This window comes from Acipenser ruthenus, chromosome 13, assembly GCF_902713425.1.
Source record: "Acipenser ruthenus chromosome 13, fAciRut3.2 maternal haplotype, whole genome shotgun sequence".
Taxonomy (NCBI): domain Eukaryota; kingdom Metazoa; phylum Chordata; class Actinopteri; order Acipenseriformes; family Acipenseridae; genus Acipenser; species Acipenser ruthenus.
In genome coordinates, this window is record NC_081201.1 from 371,239 (window position 1) to 390,354 (window position 19,116).

Consider the following 19,116-nt stretch of genomic DNA (forward strand, 5'->3'; position numbering starts at 1 on the left):
CGTGCGGGCTGAGGCACAGAGAGGTTCTCTTAGGGGTTTCAACAGGACGTGCGGGCTGAGGCACAGAGAGGTTCTCTTAGGGGTTTCAACAGGACGTGCGGGCTGAGGCACAGAGAGGTTCTCTTAGGGGTTTCAACAGGACATGCGGGCTGAGGCACAGAGAGGTTCTCTTAGGGGTTTCAACAGGACGTGCGGGCTGAGGCACAGAGAGGTTCTCTTAGGGGTTTCAACAGGACGTGCGGGCTGAGGCACAGAGAGGTTCTCTTAGGGGTTTCAACAGGACGTGCGGGCTGAGGCTCAGAGAGGTTCTCTTAGGGGTTTCAACAGGACGTGCGGGCTGAGGCACAGAGAGGTTCTCTTAGGGGTTTCAACAGGACGTGCGGGCTGAGACACAGAGAGGTTCTCTTAGGGGTTTCAACAGGACGTGCGGGCTGAGGCACAGAGAGGTTCTCTTAGGGGTTTCAACAGGACTTGCGGGCTGAGGCACAGAGAGGTTCTCTTAGGGGTTTCAACAGGACATGCGGGCTGAGGCACAGAGAGGTTCTCTTAGGGGTTTCAACAGGACGTGCGGGCTGAGGCACAGAGAGGTTCTCTTAGGGGTTTCAACAGGACGTGCGGGCTGAGGCACAGAGAGGTTCTCTTAGGATTTTGATTCCTTGAACTAGTCAATGGGAGTTGAACTGGTCAGACTGGGACTGTGTGTGTGTGAATGTGGAACACTTTGAGCTGTGTGTGTGTGTGTGAATGTGGAACACTTTGAGCTGTGTGTGTGTGTGTGAATGTGGAACACTTTGAGCTGTGTGTGTGTGTGTGTGTGAATGTGGAACACTTTGAGCTCTGTGTGTGTGTGTGAATGTGGAACACTTTGAGCTGTGTGTGTGTGTGAATGTGGAACACTTTGAGCTCTGTGTGTGTGTGTGAATGTGGAACACTTTGAGCTGTGTGTGTGTGTGGGACACTTCAAGCTGTGTTTGAGGGCCTTAGGATTTTTATCTGACACAAACTAATGAAACAAAAATGGAAAATGATTAATATTATTTTATAATAAAAATGTGTTGCCAGCATCCAGAGAATGCATATAGAGTAGTTTTAAATATAACAAATACAATAAAACCAGTAAACACTTTGAAATCCTGCCGTTTCTGTGGTTGTGATGAACGTGGTACTGTTCTGGGGCTCCAACAACAACAACAACAAAACAACGGCCACAGATGTGACGAGAGATGATGACATTTTATTTTGCTTGCCGTAGTTCAGTCTGAAACATGTTACTTAAGATGAACATCCTTACAAATGATTTATTTTCAAATAGAAACAGCTTTTTAATACTGGTGAAACTTCCCCATAGTGTAATTTATATACAGTATGTAATATTAAAAAAAAAAATACATGCAATACAAATTACAAAAAAGTGCTGAAAATGTAGCTATGAGATACACATGGGATCACAATGACTTACAAAGGATTTGCTGTTTCCACTTCCATCCAACAGGTGGCACTGTGCCTCACAGTATAGAATGTCTGTCAGTCAGACGCCAGTCAAGCTGGAAAGAGCTTTACATACACGGTTAACCAGTTAATACAGTACAGCAGATCTCGTTTGATCAGCGAGACTTTTAAAGAACTTATCCTGGGGAATCCTGCATCATACTGGCCTCCGTCAGTGTCTCTGGATAGCCTTTTTGTTCAGTACAGTGCATCAGCAGGCATGCTGACTTGTTTAAGAGCTTTGTCCCAACCAGGACTTCAGGGTTTAATTGTAGAACTAACCCTGCATAGCTGGTTCCAGTCATGGCCTGGATTAAAACAGATATATATGGCGCTGCCATAGCCATTATAAAGTATAGCAATGGCAGGGCTGTAAACTCGGATTGAATTCAGACCCATGTTTAATGGTTTAACCCAGGTGTTAAATCAAAGACACTGAGTAGCTGGATTCAAACAAGGTCCTGGTTTGGAATGACCTGTAAGATTCTTCATTGCGTGCCAGTGCACGACACCCTCCATGCAGATGGAAAGTCCCCAGACCGTGAGCCTCTGCCCGTATGTAAATCAGGCTGCAAAGGAGACGCGTCATCTATACCACTGGGTTGAGCAGATTCAGTTTAGGTGGCTGGCTGGCAATGAACACACACACAGTCACAGATTGAATATCCATCTCTTATAAAGCTGGTACACACACACACACAGTCACAGATTGAATATCCATCTCTTATAAAGCTGGCACACACACACACACAGTCACAGATTGAATATCCATCTCTTATAAAGCTGGTACACACACACACAGTCACAGATTGAATATCCATCTCTTATAAAGCTGGTACACACACACACACAGTCACAGATTGAATATCCATCTCTTATAAAGCTGGCACACACACACACAGTCACAGATTGAATATCCATCTCTACAGTTTACATTTGTATTCCTTTATTTTGCTCTGGTAGGGGGATCAGTAATAATGCCTGGAATGATCTGGAGTCAGTTTAGCGTTGGAGTTGTTTGTAAGTTTCGTCAGTAGTAAAACGCAGCTGAGAGCAGCTTGCGGGCTCCTGGCTGAACCGTTTGGAAGGGAAGACCCCTGTGGTGTGTTAACAGGAAACTCTCTGGGGGCGTTTGTATGAAACCCGGACACAGTCGTGAATCAAGTAACATAGCGATGGTTGCATATGCAGTAGCTGACCTGGTGAAAAAAGAAAATAGGCTCCCCTTGTAAACATCTTCCAAGCAAGCAGCGTTGAGAATATGAACATACATGAGCCCTGCTAGAGTTTGTAATCATGTAAAGCCACAGCACCATTTACTTTGTTAGTGTCACAGCCACAGCTGATGCAAATGAACTTGTGCCTTAGCGCCTCAGTGCTACACTTGCACACTCTGAGGGAGATTTTAACATTACCCTTATAAAAGCTTCCCCATGGTAAAAGTGTAATACAGCACAGTGAAAGCACTGTAAAGAAAAGGGAGGTATGGCGAAGCATTCTAATGAACATGGCAAACCGGGGTAAGCTAAAGTAAATGCATAGTATAACCAGGGGAAAACTGACATGCACTGGAAATGCTGTGTGTCTTTCACCAGCAGCACTTCACATAATGAACAGAGAACTGAAATCCTGGTACAAGGCGTGACGGTGACAGGAAGGCGGTCTAGACGGCTTGTCAGTGTGTTAGCTACTCACTACAGTCAGTGCACAGCACTCTGCAACAGTGCCTGGCCTGACATTCAGGGCTGATCATCTCTGTACAGCAGCTGCCAGCTGGGACTGCAGAGGTAGTGTTCAGTGATGCGTGCCCAGAGACTGACAGCCCGCCCCCTTCACGAGGGAACGATCCCATTGGCCACGGCAGCTTCTGAAGGATCTAAAGCAGGTTGATTCTAGAATCCTGTTGTTTCAGGTGCTCCAAAACTCCATGTGGGATGGACTGATTCCACATTCTAGAGAAACGAAAAACATGAAAACGATTCACAAAGGTTCCAGGAAAAAAATTCAGAACTGTTCAACAGAGGTAAATAATCTGGGTTTTCTGTTTATACCACATGTAAAAAAAACAAAACACATTGTCTCATGATGACAGATTTTACTTTGGTTTTAACAGATTAAACATTGCTGTAGCTGTGAGTAGCTCTGAATTAAAAACCTGGTGAAGCCGCTGCTGTGATGTGTCACACTGTTACAAGCTGGCCATTGAAATATGAGAAACACACGCATAGTATAAAGAAGCTGTCCACATCAATGTGAATTAAACACAGCCACTGGACTGTGCTGCAGCCCCTCACATCAATGTGAATTAAACACAGCCGCTGGACTGTGCTGTAGCCCCTCACATCAATGTGAATTAAACACAGCCACTGGACTGTGCTGCAGCCCCTCACATTAATGTGAATTAAACACAGCCCCTGGACTGTGCTGCAGCCCCTCTACTCACATCAATGTGAATTAAACACAGCCACTGGACTGTGCTGCAGCCCCTCACATCAATGTGAATTAAACACAGCCACTGGACTGTGCTGCAGCCCCTCACATCAATGTGAATTAAACACAGCCCCTGGACTGTGCTGCAGCCCCTCACATCAATGTGAATTAAACACAGCCCCTGGACTGTGCTGCAGCCCCTGTACTCACGCCAAGCTCTTTATCCACAGACAGCTCTTGAGACTCTCGGTCAGCTTCTGCGCCCCCACGTCCGTGATCTTGTTATATTTCACGCTGCGGAGACACAAGGCAGAACGCGTTAGAGAGCTCTAGCCTCCAGTCCTGTCCTCTGCATCGGCTCTGAAGAGGATCCGGAGGGATACTCACTCGAGTTCGGTAAGACACTTCATCTCTGGGAGTGCCCTGGCCATGTTCTCTGCTCCACAATCCCCAATCAGATTACTGTACAAGCTGCAAGGGAGAGAAAGAGAGTCAGCCAGTCTGCTGTGTCCCTGCTATCAACACCACCCGTGAGAACTTGATGTTGACACAATACAAAGCACAAGAGAGTTTTTTGACGTGTTTCTATTGGCTCCCACATTAGCTTCCCTAAATGTGATAGAAATAAATTAATTAATAGTACAAAGAGGTCCAAGGTCACAATGAGAATCAGCAGATAATAATTCCTGTCCGGCTTCGATTATTGCACAGGACAACGAGCCGCGCTTCAAAGGTACCTGAGATGCTTCAGTGACACGAGGGAAGGAAGACACTGTGCCAGTCTCTCGGCTCCTCGATCTCCAATGTAGTTCTGGGACAGGCTGTGAAAAAAGAATATAACAAAAGGGATACTCAAAAAGAACACAATAATATGACAGATGATTAGCTTTTAGTCCTGACACAGTTACTGCTTGCATGTTACACGTTACGCGATAAACCTGATAAACGCCTTGCCGTGTGTGATAATCTGTCACTCACTTGAGCGTCTCCAGCGATGATAAAGCAGGGAAAGCCCCCGTCAGCCGCTCCACTCCCCTGTCCCCGATTTTGTTATCGGTCAGTGCTTCAAGGCTGCGGAACGAGAGGGGCGTGGTCAAGGTGTGTACCGTTTCAGTTTTCAAGGTTATGCTCACATACAGTATGATTAACCCACATGTCCACGCTTCACTTCATCCCACCAAACCAAGGATGCAATTGCCATGCAAGAAAGAACGGTCACTTACTCCAGGTGCTGCAGCCTCTCAAATGCAGGAAGGACCTCCACCAGCTTTAAAAACCCCATAGATCCGTAAACAGGACCGAGTCTGGACAGAAAAACAAGGGATTTGACACTCATCCAAAAAACACAGCATACAGTGCAGTCTGTTCTCATGAATACTCAATAACAGAGTTCCTATAGTTCAGCTCCACAAAAATAACTCAAGAGTGAAAGGGTGAAAACCGTTAAAGAGGATACTTCAGAAGAGCCGTGTTGTGAAGCTCCATGAGGCACAGTGTGCTGGACAGCCCTGACCTTCCCCAAAGCGATGCTTACGCAAATTCCAGCTTCCGGAGTTCCTTCACGGCTGGGATCTCAAAGATCTCATCGCCAGGCCCAGTTTCTGTGTCACTGCAAGAAAGAAAAACGATGCTTCCTGTACTTAGAAACTTCATTTGTAATTGGAAAACTGTAATTAAGGTTAAGCAGCAGCTTGTGACCTGTTCGGTTTCAGAGTAAAACCTAGTTTTACTTTCTAATTGCTGGAATAGCCGGCTCCTACGCAGTTTAATTAAGCTGTTGCAAGAAATGCAAGACATGTGTGGACTTGTTTTAATGGAACCAAGCTACAGACAAGCTTGACTAAAATCAGACATGTGATGCTGACTCTCAATTGACATTCACTCTAAGTAACAGTGTTAAAATGGTAAATAAGACCAGTCTTTGTAGGATTACTTTCCAGACAATGAGTATTTACAGCAGGGGACTCTTCGGCACAGTGCGCACTGTTCAATTGCAAAGCCACGTTGCTGTGATCCGGGCTTGGCTCTTCAAGTTGAAGCGATGGACAGCTCAGCCTGTGAAGTGAAGCATATTTACCATGAAGGAAGCTTCCTCTCCCGGTAGATCTGCACAAGCAGACAGAGGTGCTCAACATCACTGATCCGCGAGGCTTTGAAAGGGTTGATAGTGAACTTGGAGATGGAGTCCTTTAAAAGACCTTGCTCCCCAGTCTGGTGCAGGTGCTCCCAAAGGCTTATTGTATCTGATATAGAAGCCCTGTAATATAGTGAAGAAACGAGACAGTGAAGCACGAGGCATGCTACATCAGAGCTAAACAAACTGTACTTCCACTAGTGCTCTGCAGAACCACACAGACGATCACTTCACATATATTTATAGGTCTTTCTTGGTTTAATCAGAATTCAGTATAAATGTAATGACACTTGTATTTATAGACTTTATATTTACATGGATGTTTCCAAACAGCAACACAATCCTTTTCCGTTACTTATCAATGTACAATTACCCAGCCTACACTCCAGAAATGCAGCCAATTGAAATAAATGATTGAATTTTTTTTTTTTTTCAGGAAACTGACATGCCGCTCACCTGAACAACGTTATGCTCTTCAGCCCCACCAGTTGTTTGATTCCATGGAGGTCGATGCCTGTCTCGTGCAGGTCCAGGGTGAAGGCTCTTCTGGTTTTGTTCAGGAGGTGCTGCAGTACAAACACGTCGGGTGGGGAGAGAGGCGTGCCCCTAAAGGAGAGCTCTGAGGGGAGCTTGGAGACCATGTGCTTCACAAGGCCCATGTTTCCCGTCTCGTAGACACAGTGGCACAGCTCAAGCAGCCTGCTAGGGTTCAGATCGCTGGGTTTGATCTGCTTCAGGTATTCAGAAAGCGCGTCTTTCTTGGACACTACAGCCTCGGCAGACAAGCAGTCCAGATATGAACACTCTGCAGGTTGAAACAGCAGCCCCACCAGGAACCTGCGCAGCACGTCCAGCCAGTCTTCCTCAGGCTTCTTCTTTTTCTTCTCCAGGAGGACCTGCTTCACCAGGCTTTTGCCACTGATGTTTTTGGCCAAGATCAGGTGCAGAGCCCCCAGGAAATTCTGCGTGATCAAATGAGCGAACCCAAGGCCGAAGCCGCCCTCCTCTCTGCCCTCGCTCGCTGGGTGAGAGCTCAGGATCCCGCTGCTCAGACCGAACTCCTTCAGCTCCTCGGATGACAAGTCCCTTGGGTTCAGGAGGCACTTGTGGTCCTGAACCCCTTCCCAGGCTAGGGCGCCCAGATCAGGGACGTTCTGCTTCTGCTGCCTGTTCACAGGACCTGCTGCGTACGCATTCACGTGCATCTTATGGTAGAACACGTGGCAGTAGAGTCCCGTGAGCGTGGACGGCAAGTCTTTGTTCATGTCAAAGTGTTCGAGGAGGAAGCACACTAACCTGCATATCAGCGGGGTAGAGCACAAACTAAAAAGAAACCCGTTGTTCTGGACCTTCCTCCACGCGCCGTCGCAGTATGAAGTGCCCTTGAAGTACCTGCTCATGTACAGCTCAATGTCTTTGGGGGTGAAGCCACTGAGCTCAACTATCTTGTCCACCTTTCCCAAGAACTGGTTGAACATTTCTTTGGGTCTGGCAGTGACCAGTACCGTGCTTCCGATGAGCAGTTTCTTCTGAAAGAGACCCGAAAACAGGTCCTTGATGCTGTAGATCTCCTTGGAGGAGCTGGTGGCAGGGGAATGAAGGAGGCCTTCGCAATCCTGGAAGTCGTCGAAGCCATCGAATATGATCAGGACCTTCTCGGGGTTGCGAAGGAGGTATCTGAAGACCTCATCGGCGTTCTCCGGGGGCGGCGCCGCAAAGAGCAGGTTCCTCAACCCAAAGCGCTTCCCGGACAGATTCAGCCTCTTGCACGCGAACCAGAAGACCAACTCAAACTGCTGGAAGTGCCCCCTGGACCAGTCCTGGCAAAGCTTCTGGACGAGCGTGCTTTTACCCAGCCCGGCCTTTCCCAGCAAAGCCATCACTTTGGAGTCTTTCGACCCCTCCCCGTTGGGATGGAATATCTGGCTCCGGGGGATTTCGGCTCTCCTCCTCTCCGCTGTGTCGCAGATGATCAGCTCCTTCTCCAGACACTTGTTGGCGTTCTTCCCCGTTTTGATCTTGACCTGCCTCTGGATCAAAGGCACGTCAATGTGAAGAGACTCCAGGGACACTTCGTCCTCCGTGCCCACGAACTGGCAGGTGTCGAGCAGGTAACTTCTTAGGGACTCTTTAAACTCTTCAACAGACTCTGCAAAGCAGACGAAAGATCATTAGAAAGAATCCCTTGCATCGTCTCACACAGAAGAGAATGCTCTGAAAACCCAAACTTACTGGGTTTCTCAGGGGTCTTCAGGGACCGCAGTGGAGACTGTGATCCTTTGCAGGGGGACGTTACTGCATCTGAAACCAGGAGAGACACTTCAGAGTTGATAAGATTTGGTTTACTGGTGTTTACCATCATGCTGCACTCTGAGAGCTAGACTGCAGCGATTATACATCGCAGAATATGTAGAGTGCCAGTCTGGCTCAGAGGCTGTGATAAACTCAAAGAACCAGGAGGCTCTAGATCAGAGCTGCTGATTCCTCCAACACCACTGGCGTGTAAGTATACCACACTCCATCGACAGCTCATACTGGAATCATTCAGAAAATCACAAAATCAGGTAATTATATGAAACCCGTGTCTCTGTACCGGTAGTGGTGGGCTGGGTGCTGGGGAGAGAGGCTGGAGAAAGGGATCTGTTCACAGACACAGCAGAGGGGCTAGCGGGAGAGGAGGGGCTGTCAGGGTGCCTGGCGACAGCAGCATCGACGACAGTACCTGCGACTGGGGACGAGAGCAACAGAGATAATAAAAATGTACGTTCAAACCGTGAAACGCACATGAAACATTACACTGGTTTAAAGTCCTAATGGTATTCCGTAGTGTTTCACTTGGGTGCTCAGCTATCCTGTTGTTGGTGTCTCAGGTGTGACAGCTGAAAACATCCTGATGACACACATGCTACAGGGGAATTGCTTTGCTTTCCTTGGTTCATTCCCATGGCAAACGGTGCCCAGTGTTCTTTCATTCTTACCGGGTGAGCTGGGAGTTCCTGCAGCCCTGGGAGAGGACACTGGAGCAGCAGGCACTGTAGACAGAGCAAGAAAGAGAGGTGAGGTTCACACTGATCTACTACAGACTGGAAATACTAGAGGATGAGAAAACAAACAAACTGGGACTGAAACTTCAGAAACAGTAAAGAAAAAAGGGAAGGAGACAGTTCTGGAGAAAATGTACTGGCTTTACTAATCCAAAGGTCTTTGATCAGCTTTTTCTGTTAATGCAGCACTACCACCACCCCACTTAAATGTAATACATTCAAGCTTTAATTGTCATTGTCCAAGACACTGAATACTCCCAAAACAGCAGGAAGTGTTTCAGTAGGACATGACGTGACTGTAGAATACTCACCAATCACAAACGTCGGGCCCTCAGGGCACACAGTGCTGGCGACAGGGATACCGAAAACCTGCTGAGGGACGGTGAAGTTCTGAATGACCTGGAAGGCTGTGGGTGCAGAAGTAGGGGCCAAAGAGCCTCCTGGGACACGCAGAGACAGAGTTAATAAGATACTCCGTGTGAGTCCAGCGTACCGTACAGTAAGGGCTACTTCCGTCTTTAAAGTCTTCAAGAACCCGGAGACGGCAGCATTCACTCTAAACCAGGTACAATTAGCATATATCTCTATAGGGATGATGTATAGATGATTCAAACAGAAGAGTCAAACTGTATAACCTACCAGCAGTGCGTGTAGTGTTTCCAGAGGAAGCGAGGCTGGAGATGGGAAGTGAGAAAGTGACAAACCCCTGGACAGGGTGTGCAGGAGAACTCGCTGCGGAGACAAAAAAACGAAATCTCATCTTACACAAACAGATCGCACTGTTTCTTGAACTCAACAATATCCCTGTTCTGTGTGTTAAACAGCGGGTTTACCACAGTGTACAGTCGACGTAAAGAGCGATCAGATAAAGTGCTGGTGCCTTCAACACTTCCAATCATATCTGTGCAAAGTATGTAACGACTGGAGAAGTGCACTGTAGTGATCAAACACATGGACCCCCCAGCCTACTCCCTTCTCAATGGGAAGGTGAAGGTGGACCCCCCATCTGCTTGCTGGGATACCTCTCTGTGCTTCTCTCTGGTCGGGTCGGCAGCTCTTCCTCCAGCCTCGCTTCTTTTTCTCAAGTGCTCGGTTTGCTCGGGGATCTGGAGGGACGTGACATTTAAAAAATTGAACTATAACTCATGGTCATTTTTAAAGCAATTTGAAAGTGCCCTGTAGGCTAAATGACATTTGCTGCTAAACTGTAAGCCTTGTTGAATTTGGGTAAGTGTTCATGTCAGCGTCGCTGTGCTTTAGACATGCAGTAAGAACACACAGAATCTTGCATTCATCGTTTCTGACGTTTGCAAAGAGACTGCTTTCCTACAGTGCAACGTGCTCAACAATGATGAGGTACCTCTTTTCTGGCGCTTCGGTTTCATTGTATTCACATCAGCAGGGTTCAGGTCTGTTGATTACACAATGGAAAACATTTCTAGTATACATTAAGAATGGAATTATGCACCCTGGGTAGCCTCACTGCAGCACACAGCACAGCGCTCACCTCTCTTGGGATATTGGGTGTTTCTCGCAGGGTCCTGGCACGTGGTTTCCAGGTCTGAAAGTGTCATCTCCATTTCTTCCCCTATTAAAACCAAACGAACGAGATAATGGCACAAAACCAACGTTGGAAACAGCACAGCCGGATTTCCGAGTGCTTTCTCACTGATTGTGCAACACTGGCAAACTGAACAGAGGAGTGAAAAACAACAGCAAAACAACACGATTACACAACACCGAGCGTGGGGATAGCGCACACGTGGAAGTATCTCACAGGAGCTGGTCGAAAAGCTCCTGTCTTCATCTCATTTCCCGTCAGCTGCTCTTTTTTTTGTGTCTTATTTTTTTTTACAGTAATTTCTGTGTCACGAGAATTATCCCAGTGTTTCTGGTACTCTGCCCCTCCCACTCACAGCAGATTGGATCTCAGGAACAGGAGAGCAAGCGGATTGGCAGGCACTGACAAGCCCTGAACCCTGAGCACAAGCAAGCTAGCAATCTGCTTCTGACCACGCCCTGGCAGACTGTCAGCAGCAAGCCTGGAACAAACTGCGACGGCAGGAGGGGAGCACAGAGCTGCTCTGAAAGCACAGCCCTGGGCAGCATGGTTTTAAATCTGTGCTTCAGTTAGATCTGCGTGGATACTGTTGTAATGTGCCATCTCATGCAGTGTGCTGTCCGTTTATCATGGTGCGTTAATTTATTTTACACACACACTCCCCTCTCTCCGCTGTTAATAAAATATAAAACCACCTTACCCAAATTCTCTTGCTGGTCTTCCTCTAAAAACTTCAATATTTGTTCTGTTAAAATAATAATAATAATAATAATAATAATAATAATAATAATAATAATAATAATAACAAATTAATACCTCGTAAATCTCTCCTCGTTTAAATGTTTCTTAGGGTTACCGTTAAACTTCTCAAATAATCGCGTGTCTCCAATACGCTCCGGGTCTGCTGGCGTTTAATTGAAGTTGTACGGTATATCAATGGGGCTGTTTTACAACGTCATTTGTTCCTTGAGCTCCTTGACAAAGCTATGAAGAACAATCCCGGTGTGAAACATGCTTACCGATGTTTTCGTTGTGCTCAAAAGGGGTCGGAGAGAGGATTCTCTCGTTGGGCACCATCAGGTCTGGCAGAAGGTAGTCGAAAATGTTGGGCCAATCCAGAGAGAGCTGGTTACCTTCAGCATCTGGAAGGCAACACAGTAAACACTGTGTACATGTGCATGACTGAGCTACAGCAATGTATAATGGACAATTTGCTTTTCAAACATAATAATACCGTTAGATCGATACACAGTCACAATCTACGTTCTGTAGATCAGGTATGGAAATGAAGACTCCTATTGCACAGAAGTTACAAGCACTCCAGCTTTTAATACGACCTTCATTAGCCAGGGTGTACAGGTAACAACACCAGGTGTGTGTCTTCACTGCTGGGCAATGGAAGGAATGGATCAAACTGCTGGGCAATGGGAGTCTTGTTCCCATGCCTAATGCAGCTGCTTTACCCCAATAATAATAATAATAATAATAATAATAATAATAATAATAATAATAATAATAAGCACTGACCGCAGGGAAAGGGCCCCTCAGGGAAGCCGAGTGGAATGTCCCCCAGCAGCGTGTCGCTGTGCAGCAGGCTCAGGAAGCTGTGCTCTCCCAGGACTGAGGGGTCCATGCCTGCATCCTGGGCTCGGGGGTCTGAAACACGGGGGAAGTCCACGGTGGGTTAGAATACAGGACAGCCCTACAGGGGGCCTGGTGGAGCAGCACATTCTCACTGACTCACTCTCGAGCCCTTCGCACCGTTCAGCTCCCTCCTGTCCAGTCCCTAAACCTCTTCCAAACGTTTTCTTGCTTCATTTCCTCCGACTCCGGATGCAGGGAGTCGGTTTTGCTCAGAAGCCCAGATAAAGCCTCTTGGCACCTATTCAAATAACCAGACCTTGAAGACAAGGCAGAGAGCTGAAGGTTGTCAAGGAGGGGAATACCAGCTCACGAGATTGCCTAACACAACGCCTAACAGCCTTGCACGGATTGGCACGAAAGAAAGCTTTAATGTCACTATGAAATGTTCAAACTTTGCACCGGAGACGAAGCTCAGCACACCTGTGATTATTATTATTAACATGTGTGTATTAACCTGAGAGCAGTCTTTATTACTATTAATGTGTGTGTATTAACATGAGAGCAGTCTTTATTATTATTAATGTGTGTGTATTAACCTGAGGGCAGTCTGAAGCACCCTTCTAGAATCAGAGTCTGTCCAGCTGAAAAGTGACAAACCGCATTTCAAACAGTTTGCAAACAATGAATGACATGTTCTGAAAGTACAAACAAGGTATTGTATTATCATTATTTATTTCTTAGCAGACGCCCTTATCCAGGGCGACTTACAATTGTTACAAGATATCACATTATACATTATTTCACATTATACAGATATCACATTATTTTTACATACAATTACCCATTTATACAGTTGGGTTTTTACTGGAGCAATCTAGGTAAAGTACTTTGCTCAAGGGTACAACAGCAGTGTCCCCCACTGGGGATTGAACCCACAACCCTCCAGTCAAGAGTCCAGAGCCCTAACCACTACTCCACACTGCTGCCCTACTACTCCACACTGCTGCCCTAAGTTAGCAACAGCACTTATCCTCGGAGAGGGGAGAGCAAACTCTCTAACTGAAAGCTTGTCTGGGCACACCAGTGTCTCTATTCAAGCTTACGCAAACAGAAACAAGTGTTGAGCAACACCACAATCAGACCCTACCTGTTCTTATTATTGATATCTAATACAGTTTTTAAAATCCTTTATGAAACACTGATTCTTCTTCATCCTGTGGTTTATAGCAGATCTGTGAGTGTAGGTTAGGGTTCATTATGTCATTTTCTCGCTGGCAGCAGTGTGGAGTAGGGGTTAGGGCTCTGGACTCTTGACCGGAGGGTCGTGTGTTCAATCCCAGGTGGGGGACGCGGCTGCTGTACCGTTGAGCAAGGTACTTTACCTAGATTGCTCCAGTAAAAACCCAACTGTATAAATGGGTAATTGTATGTAAAAAAATAAAGTAATATCTTGTAACAATTGTAAGTCGCCCTAGATAAGGGCGTCTGCTAAGAAATAAATAATAATTATGGCGTAATAACAGAATAGCTGAGCTCTGTAGAAAGTTGTGGGAGAGCAGTGTCTGGCTACTGTCTCTCTCCTTATCTCTTACATCACATAAAACTGACTTTTAAGGAAACGTATTGCACCCTAGATGGGCTGTGCTGGGTAAACTAATCAAACTGTAATAAATCAGTCATCTTTGCAGAGACTGAAGTGTGACTGGAATGGAAAATATAAGGTGATCGACCCTGTATGAATCTAAAAAGAGGAAGTGGGGTGAAAACAGCAAAACACAAAGATCAAAGGGCTATTTATATCAGCTTTTAAGAAGTGATTTTAACAACTCAGCTTTATCTCAAATACAGTGTTCACTCCTGTTTGCTTTAATAGTGTTTTTTTAATTTTATTTACAAGGAACTCTGGTGTAACAGCTCATTTTTATTTCATTTTTTTTGTTTTGTTTTGTTTCTGCAGCAGCTCTGGAACAAAACTTTGCAAAAAACAGAAACTCCAAACGAAGAATTAGGTCGATCCAGAACGTGGGGAATGCGGACGGCTCCAGCTCCGAGCCTGCGCAGGCTCCTCACCTGAGCCCAGGACGTAAAGATGCTTCATGCATGATCACATTCCCACACGCTGCCTCGCTTTCACTGTCTACAGATTGGGAGGAATCAGGAGTCACCAACTGCCAGCAAACACACCTCAACCCTTACCTCTGGATAGACAGAAGTCTGGCAACTGGGATAACCCTCACCCTACCCATTTTTATTACAATGCTTAGCCATGTTTGTCAATCATTTACCTTGCTTAGATGTTCTTTACCATGACTTCACCGCACTTACCTGACTTTACTGCACTTTTACCACAGAATGCCATTGTAAACATGTATAAGGGATGAATTCTAACCCTTGTCATTGAGGCAGTAGTAAATGCAGGCAGCGCTTACTTTTCTGCGTCTTGCCAGTTCCTTTAATAGTGGCTGCACCACTATGACTAACCCAAGCTGGTCAGTCCAGTCCAGTCTTTTATAAAAGGCATTGGTATTGAGTACGGTATGTAATTCTGCCATTTTATTTTCTCATAATGAAAGTGGGGGATGATTATACTGCTGTAGAGATTGTTTAGGTAGAATAAACACAGCAGGCAGCTTCATTTTCACTGCGCAGCGCTGTTTTATTTGAAAGGGCAGCAGTGTGGAGTAGCGGTTAGGGCTCTGGACTCTTGACCAGAGGATCGTGAGTTCAATCCCAGGTGGGGGACACTGCTGCTGTACCCTTGAGCAAGGTACTTTACCTAGATTGTTCCAGTAAAAACCCAACTGTATAAATGGGTAATTGTATGTAAAAAATAATGTGATATCTTGTAACAATTGTAAGTCGCCCTGCATAAGGGCGTCTGCTAAGAAATGTAATAATAATAATAATAAAGTATATAGGGTTCCTTTGTTCTGGATTTTAAAATATATTGCATATAAACAAAATAAAACAGCGGTGTCAATATGATGTCTGTTGTGCAGGTGAGTTTTCTACATGTTTCTCTTGCTGTGTATATGCAGCCCTCGCAGGTTCTGACTAACTCAACCTCTTTTTGTTCTCTTTTGAGAATTGCAAGGTGCGCGCAATCAACGTTGCAATATAGCCAAAGATGAGAATAAAATGTATTTAACGCGCTGGAAAAAGCAGAAAACGCACTTTATGAATAGAAAAACACTATGCGTGTCGGCCACTTACCCAAATGCCTAAACGTAAGCAATACAAAAGTTAAGAAAGTCGCTCCTGTACAGAAACCCGACTGCATGCTGCACACACGCACACACTGCATCTGTTAGTCAGTGTTAATACGCTATGATAAAGTAAATATCGTACATTAAAAAAAGTATTACAATAAAAAAAATAAGAAATAAAAATCAAATGCTGTACGCACAGAATAACATTTTAAAACGCATGCGTGTATTCTCTGTTTACCCAATTTCAGACATTCATAAAACACCGGCCACTTGGAATTCCCCAAGATTTTCCCCGATGACCTTAGAGCTATTTTTAATAACTGCACCAAAAAATATATATCCCTGTATATATCATTCATAAACAACTTATTAAAACGCATTTCGTTTTATATTATATTATTATATTTAACCCAGCAAGTAGACCATCAGCCTCAAATCATAAGGAAAGAAAATGAATCATTTGTCATGTTAAACTGAACTGCTAAGCTGTTCACATCACGGCGGTTTGCTCAACAGCACCATTGAAATAAAATAATACTTGGTTACCTCTAATCGCAGCTGCCATTGTATCACCGTTTAGCACCTCTTAAACTCGCCTCGGTGGAGCGCGTCTGTGGGAACTGTCCAGAGACGAGTACTGACTGATCGCAACTGTTTACTCACAACAGCCCGCGTCAAGAGTTACTTTCGATATCGTAACCTTAGGGCGTTTCACACAAGGCACAAGCAACAACACGAGGCAATTACAAAAAATAATCATACACTATTAATGCATGTCGCAAAAGTATATATTTTTTTCCCTAAATAATTTTTTCCTATAGTAAAAAAAATAAGTGGATAGTAGGCTGAGCGCCTCTGATACTGCTGAGTCCTGCAGTAGGTCTGGTTTATTATTATTAAGTATTTCTTAGCAGACGCCCTTATCCAGGGCGACTTACAATGTTTTTTTGTCTTACACCTTATTTTCACATACAATTACCCATGTATACAGTTGGGTTTTTACTGGATCAATCTAGGTAAAGTACCTTGCTCAAGGCTACAACAGCAGTGTCCCCCACCGGGGATTGAACCCACGACCCTCCGGTCAAGAGTCCAGAGCCCTAACCACTACTCCACACTTGCTGGTTTCAATGCAGAACTGCTTGGTCAAAAGACCACAGCAGCGCAGCTCCACACCAAACAAGCAGCCAAGCACTCAAAGCCAGGGCCAACAAACCGGAACCAGAAAACCAGAAAAGCTGCAGAAAGTCCCAGTTCATTTCTTTTGTTCAACTGTTGTGTCCATAATTAGTTTCAGTTTGTCTGACCAACGCAAACCCGACTCACTGTGCAAGAAGTGACATCAAATAAAAGATCCCATGGGCAGGTAGTTACTGAAAACCCTGTGAGCCAGTGCAAGCTGAGGCTTACAAGGATGCCAGGAACTAAAGCACATTGCTGCTGTGGCACGCCAAGACAACTTTACAGCCAGTGCCTTCATCAGGGTCAGATACTCCAGGCAGCTTCCTAACCCTGCCACTAATACAGAACCTGTCCTCCAAGGCAGTGCCCTCTATTCACATAAGTTATAGAATCTCTTACACAGCTGAAAAAAAACATCACAACTGGATATGCACCTTTTTGCACAGAATAATGTAACCCTGTTCCCGATCAGTGATATGCCAGACCTGCCTGTGCTGTTGCTGGACTTTGCTACAGCTGGCTGTGTTTTCACCAAGGTGTCGTATTTCACTGTTGTCCATGTGGAATAAGGATTGCGTGGAGAAGGATTACCTATCCTAACAGTGATCACTATCATTATTATTTAGTCATGCATGAATAAAGTCAGAAAGCTTACTGGTCGGAGCTGCTTGTCCCTTGGTTTTGCAGCTCTGTGCTTTGTCCAGCGCACAGTGGATGGTGCTGTGGCAGCAGTCCCATTTCTCCCACACTGGGAGGGAGATCCTCCTGGCCAGGTCCTCTGCATCCTTCTCCTTGAGCAGGCACAGGTAGTAATCCCGGGACAGGATGCCAGCCTCCAGCAGCTGTGACAGCAAGCCCTGGACCCCGCGGGGGGAGGCACTGCACAGTGAGCTCCTCACGCGGGAGAGCACCTCTTCAAAGTGAACCATTGTGTGTGCTGTGGAGCGATACAGAGCAAGCACAGTTAAGAGAAGTCTGGCTGAAGCAGACACTGCATTCCGAGTTCCTATTCCTCTTTTCAATCAGACCTCAGCTTGGATACAAGGAGATCAAAGGGAACAATACTTTATTGTGAGCGTGACGTCTAAGGAACCACAATGAGCTGAAATACGCAGGACAGAGGGAGGCTGTTGAAGCCGACATGAAGTGACACTGTCCGCCATGCTGCCAGTAGACTCAATGCACTATAAAACACAAAGATCATTGAACATCAATCAATACAGACTGACTCCACATCACACTTCAGCTCCCAGGTGGTCAATCAAAGTGGAAGAGCAGCCTGGTTTTGTCATCTTGCTTTTCAGATTCACTTTGCATGTGATTGTGTACGTCTCCGTCATCACATCCTGATTACCTTTTAAACTCTCTCTGTGACCTCAATATACTCCCAACTCTGTCTTCAGAATCAATACACTCGCAACCCTGTCTTCAGAATCAATACTCTCTGTCTTCAGAATCAATACACTCCCAACCCTGTCTTCAGAATCAATACTCTCTGTCTTCAGAATCAATACTCTCTGTCTTCAGAATCAATACTCTCTGTCTTCAGAATCAATATACTCCCAAACCTGTCTTCAGAATCAATACTCTCTGTCTTCAGAATCAATACTCTCTGTCTTCAGAATCAATATACTCCCAAACCTGTCTTCAGAATCAATACTCTCTGTCTTCAGAATCAATACTCTCTGTCTTCAGAATCAATATACTCCCAAACCTGTCTTCAGAATCAATACTCTCTGTCTTCAGAATCAATACTCTCTGTCTTCAGAATCAATACACTCCCAACCCTGTCTTCAGAATCAATACTCTCTGTCTTCAGAATCAATACACTCCCAACCCTGTCTTCAGGATCACAAGGATGTGAAGGCTGCAACAGAAAGTTAGACACAATGAATCTTCCACATGTTGGAGACACATTGAGACGATCTGCTTTCCTGTGTATCAATTAAGATACAGGAGTTGTTTTGTTTGTACATTTCTGCAGCTGAGAAAAAAAAAACAGAATTGAAATTAAATGGAGCTGATTAAGGATTTCGTTTTTGGAGGATCAAAACAGGCAACACATCATTCTTTCACTTCACCTTTCTTGTTGTTGGGTAAGACACTAAAGAAATCTCTATCTGATATACTTTTCAATTCATTACACAGAGTAAAGATTCCTCTATTGAAATGCCTTTAAAAATTTGAACAATTGGGATTATCCTTTATATACTCACCTGCATGAAAACCTCTGGGAGTGAGAATTTTAATTTTTGGCCAGTAATCACTGATACTGAAATATCAGGCACTCGTGTGAAAATGTTAGACTGCTTTGTGTTTTAATTAGGCGTCTTAAACAACTTCTAAAAAGTCTCCTGCATTTGATCATTTGTGGCTCTGTGTTCTCTTTCTCTTAGTATTTAAATGAATTGCGTGTGTGGCCTATTAAAGTCATCAATTAAATTAGACAATCACTAATTTGTTGACAGTTATATAACATTTTCA

General features: G+C 45.1%; 1 protein-coding gene across 4 annotated transcripts; it reads right to left on the reverse strand.

Moving 5' to 3' along the window:
* Window positions 1–1,214: 1,214 nt before the first annotated feature.
* LOC117418249 (MHC class II transactivator) lies at window positions 1,215–18,433 on the reverse strand. 4 transcript variants are annotated; one of them, XR_004663973.2, is made up of 22 exons: window positions 17,288–17,691; window positions 12,185–12,313; window positions 11,677–11,799; window positions 11,358–11,402; window positions 10,604–10,684; window positions 10,457–10,507; window positions 10,119–10,202; window positions 9,736–9,828; window positions 9,408–9,536; window positions 9,031–9,084; window positions 8,646–8,780; window positions 8,285–8,353; window positions 6,509–8,201; window positions 5,996–6,175; window positions 5,453–5,527; window positions 5,142–5,222; window positions 4,897–4,989; window positions 4,656–4,739; window positions 4,306–4,389; window positions 4,129–4,212; window positions 3,184–3,440; window positions 1,215–2,687 (listed from the first exon to the last, which is right to left on the reverse strand). XR_004663973.2 is itself a non-coding variant. In XM_034031074.3 (21 exons), the coding sequence occupies exons 1-21, from the start codon at window positions 17,559–17,561 to the stop codon at window positions 3,365–3,367; spliced, it is 3,717 nt and encodes a 1,238-aa protein (XP_033886965.3). In that variant the 5' UTR covers window positions 17,562–17,691; the 3' UTR covers window positions 1,215–3,364. The 4 variants fall into 4 exon arrangements, 2 of the variants coding, with proteins under 2 accessions (XP_033886965.3, XP_034781858.2); XM_034031074.3 differs by having other exon boundaries at window positions 1,215–3,440; XM_034925967.2 differs by lacking the exon at window positions 17,288–17,691 and adding an exon at window positions 15,997–16,086 and having other exon boundaries at window positions 1,215–3,440.
* Between the last annotated feature and the right edge of the window lie 683 nt (window positions 18,434–19,116).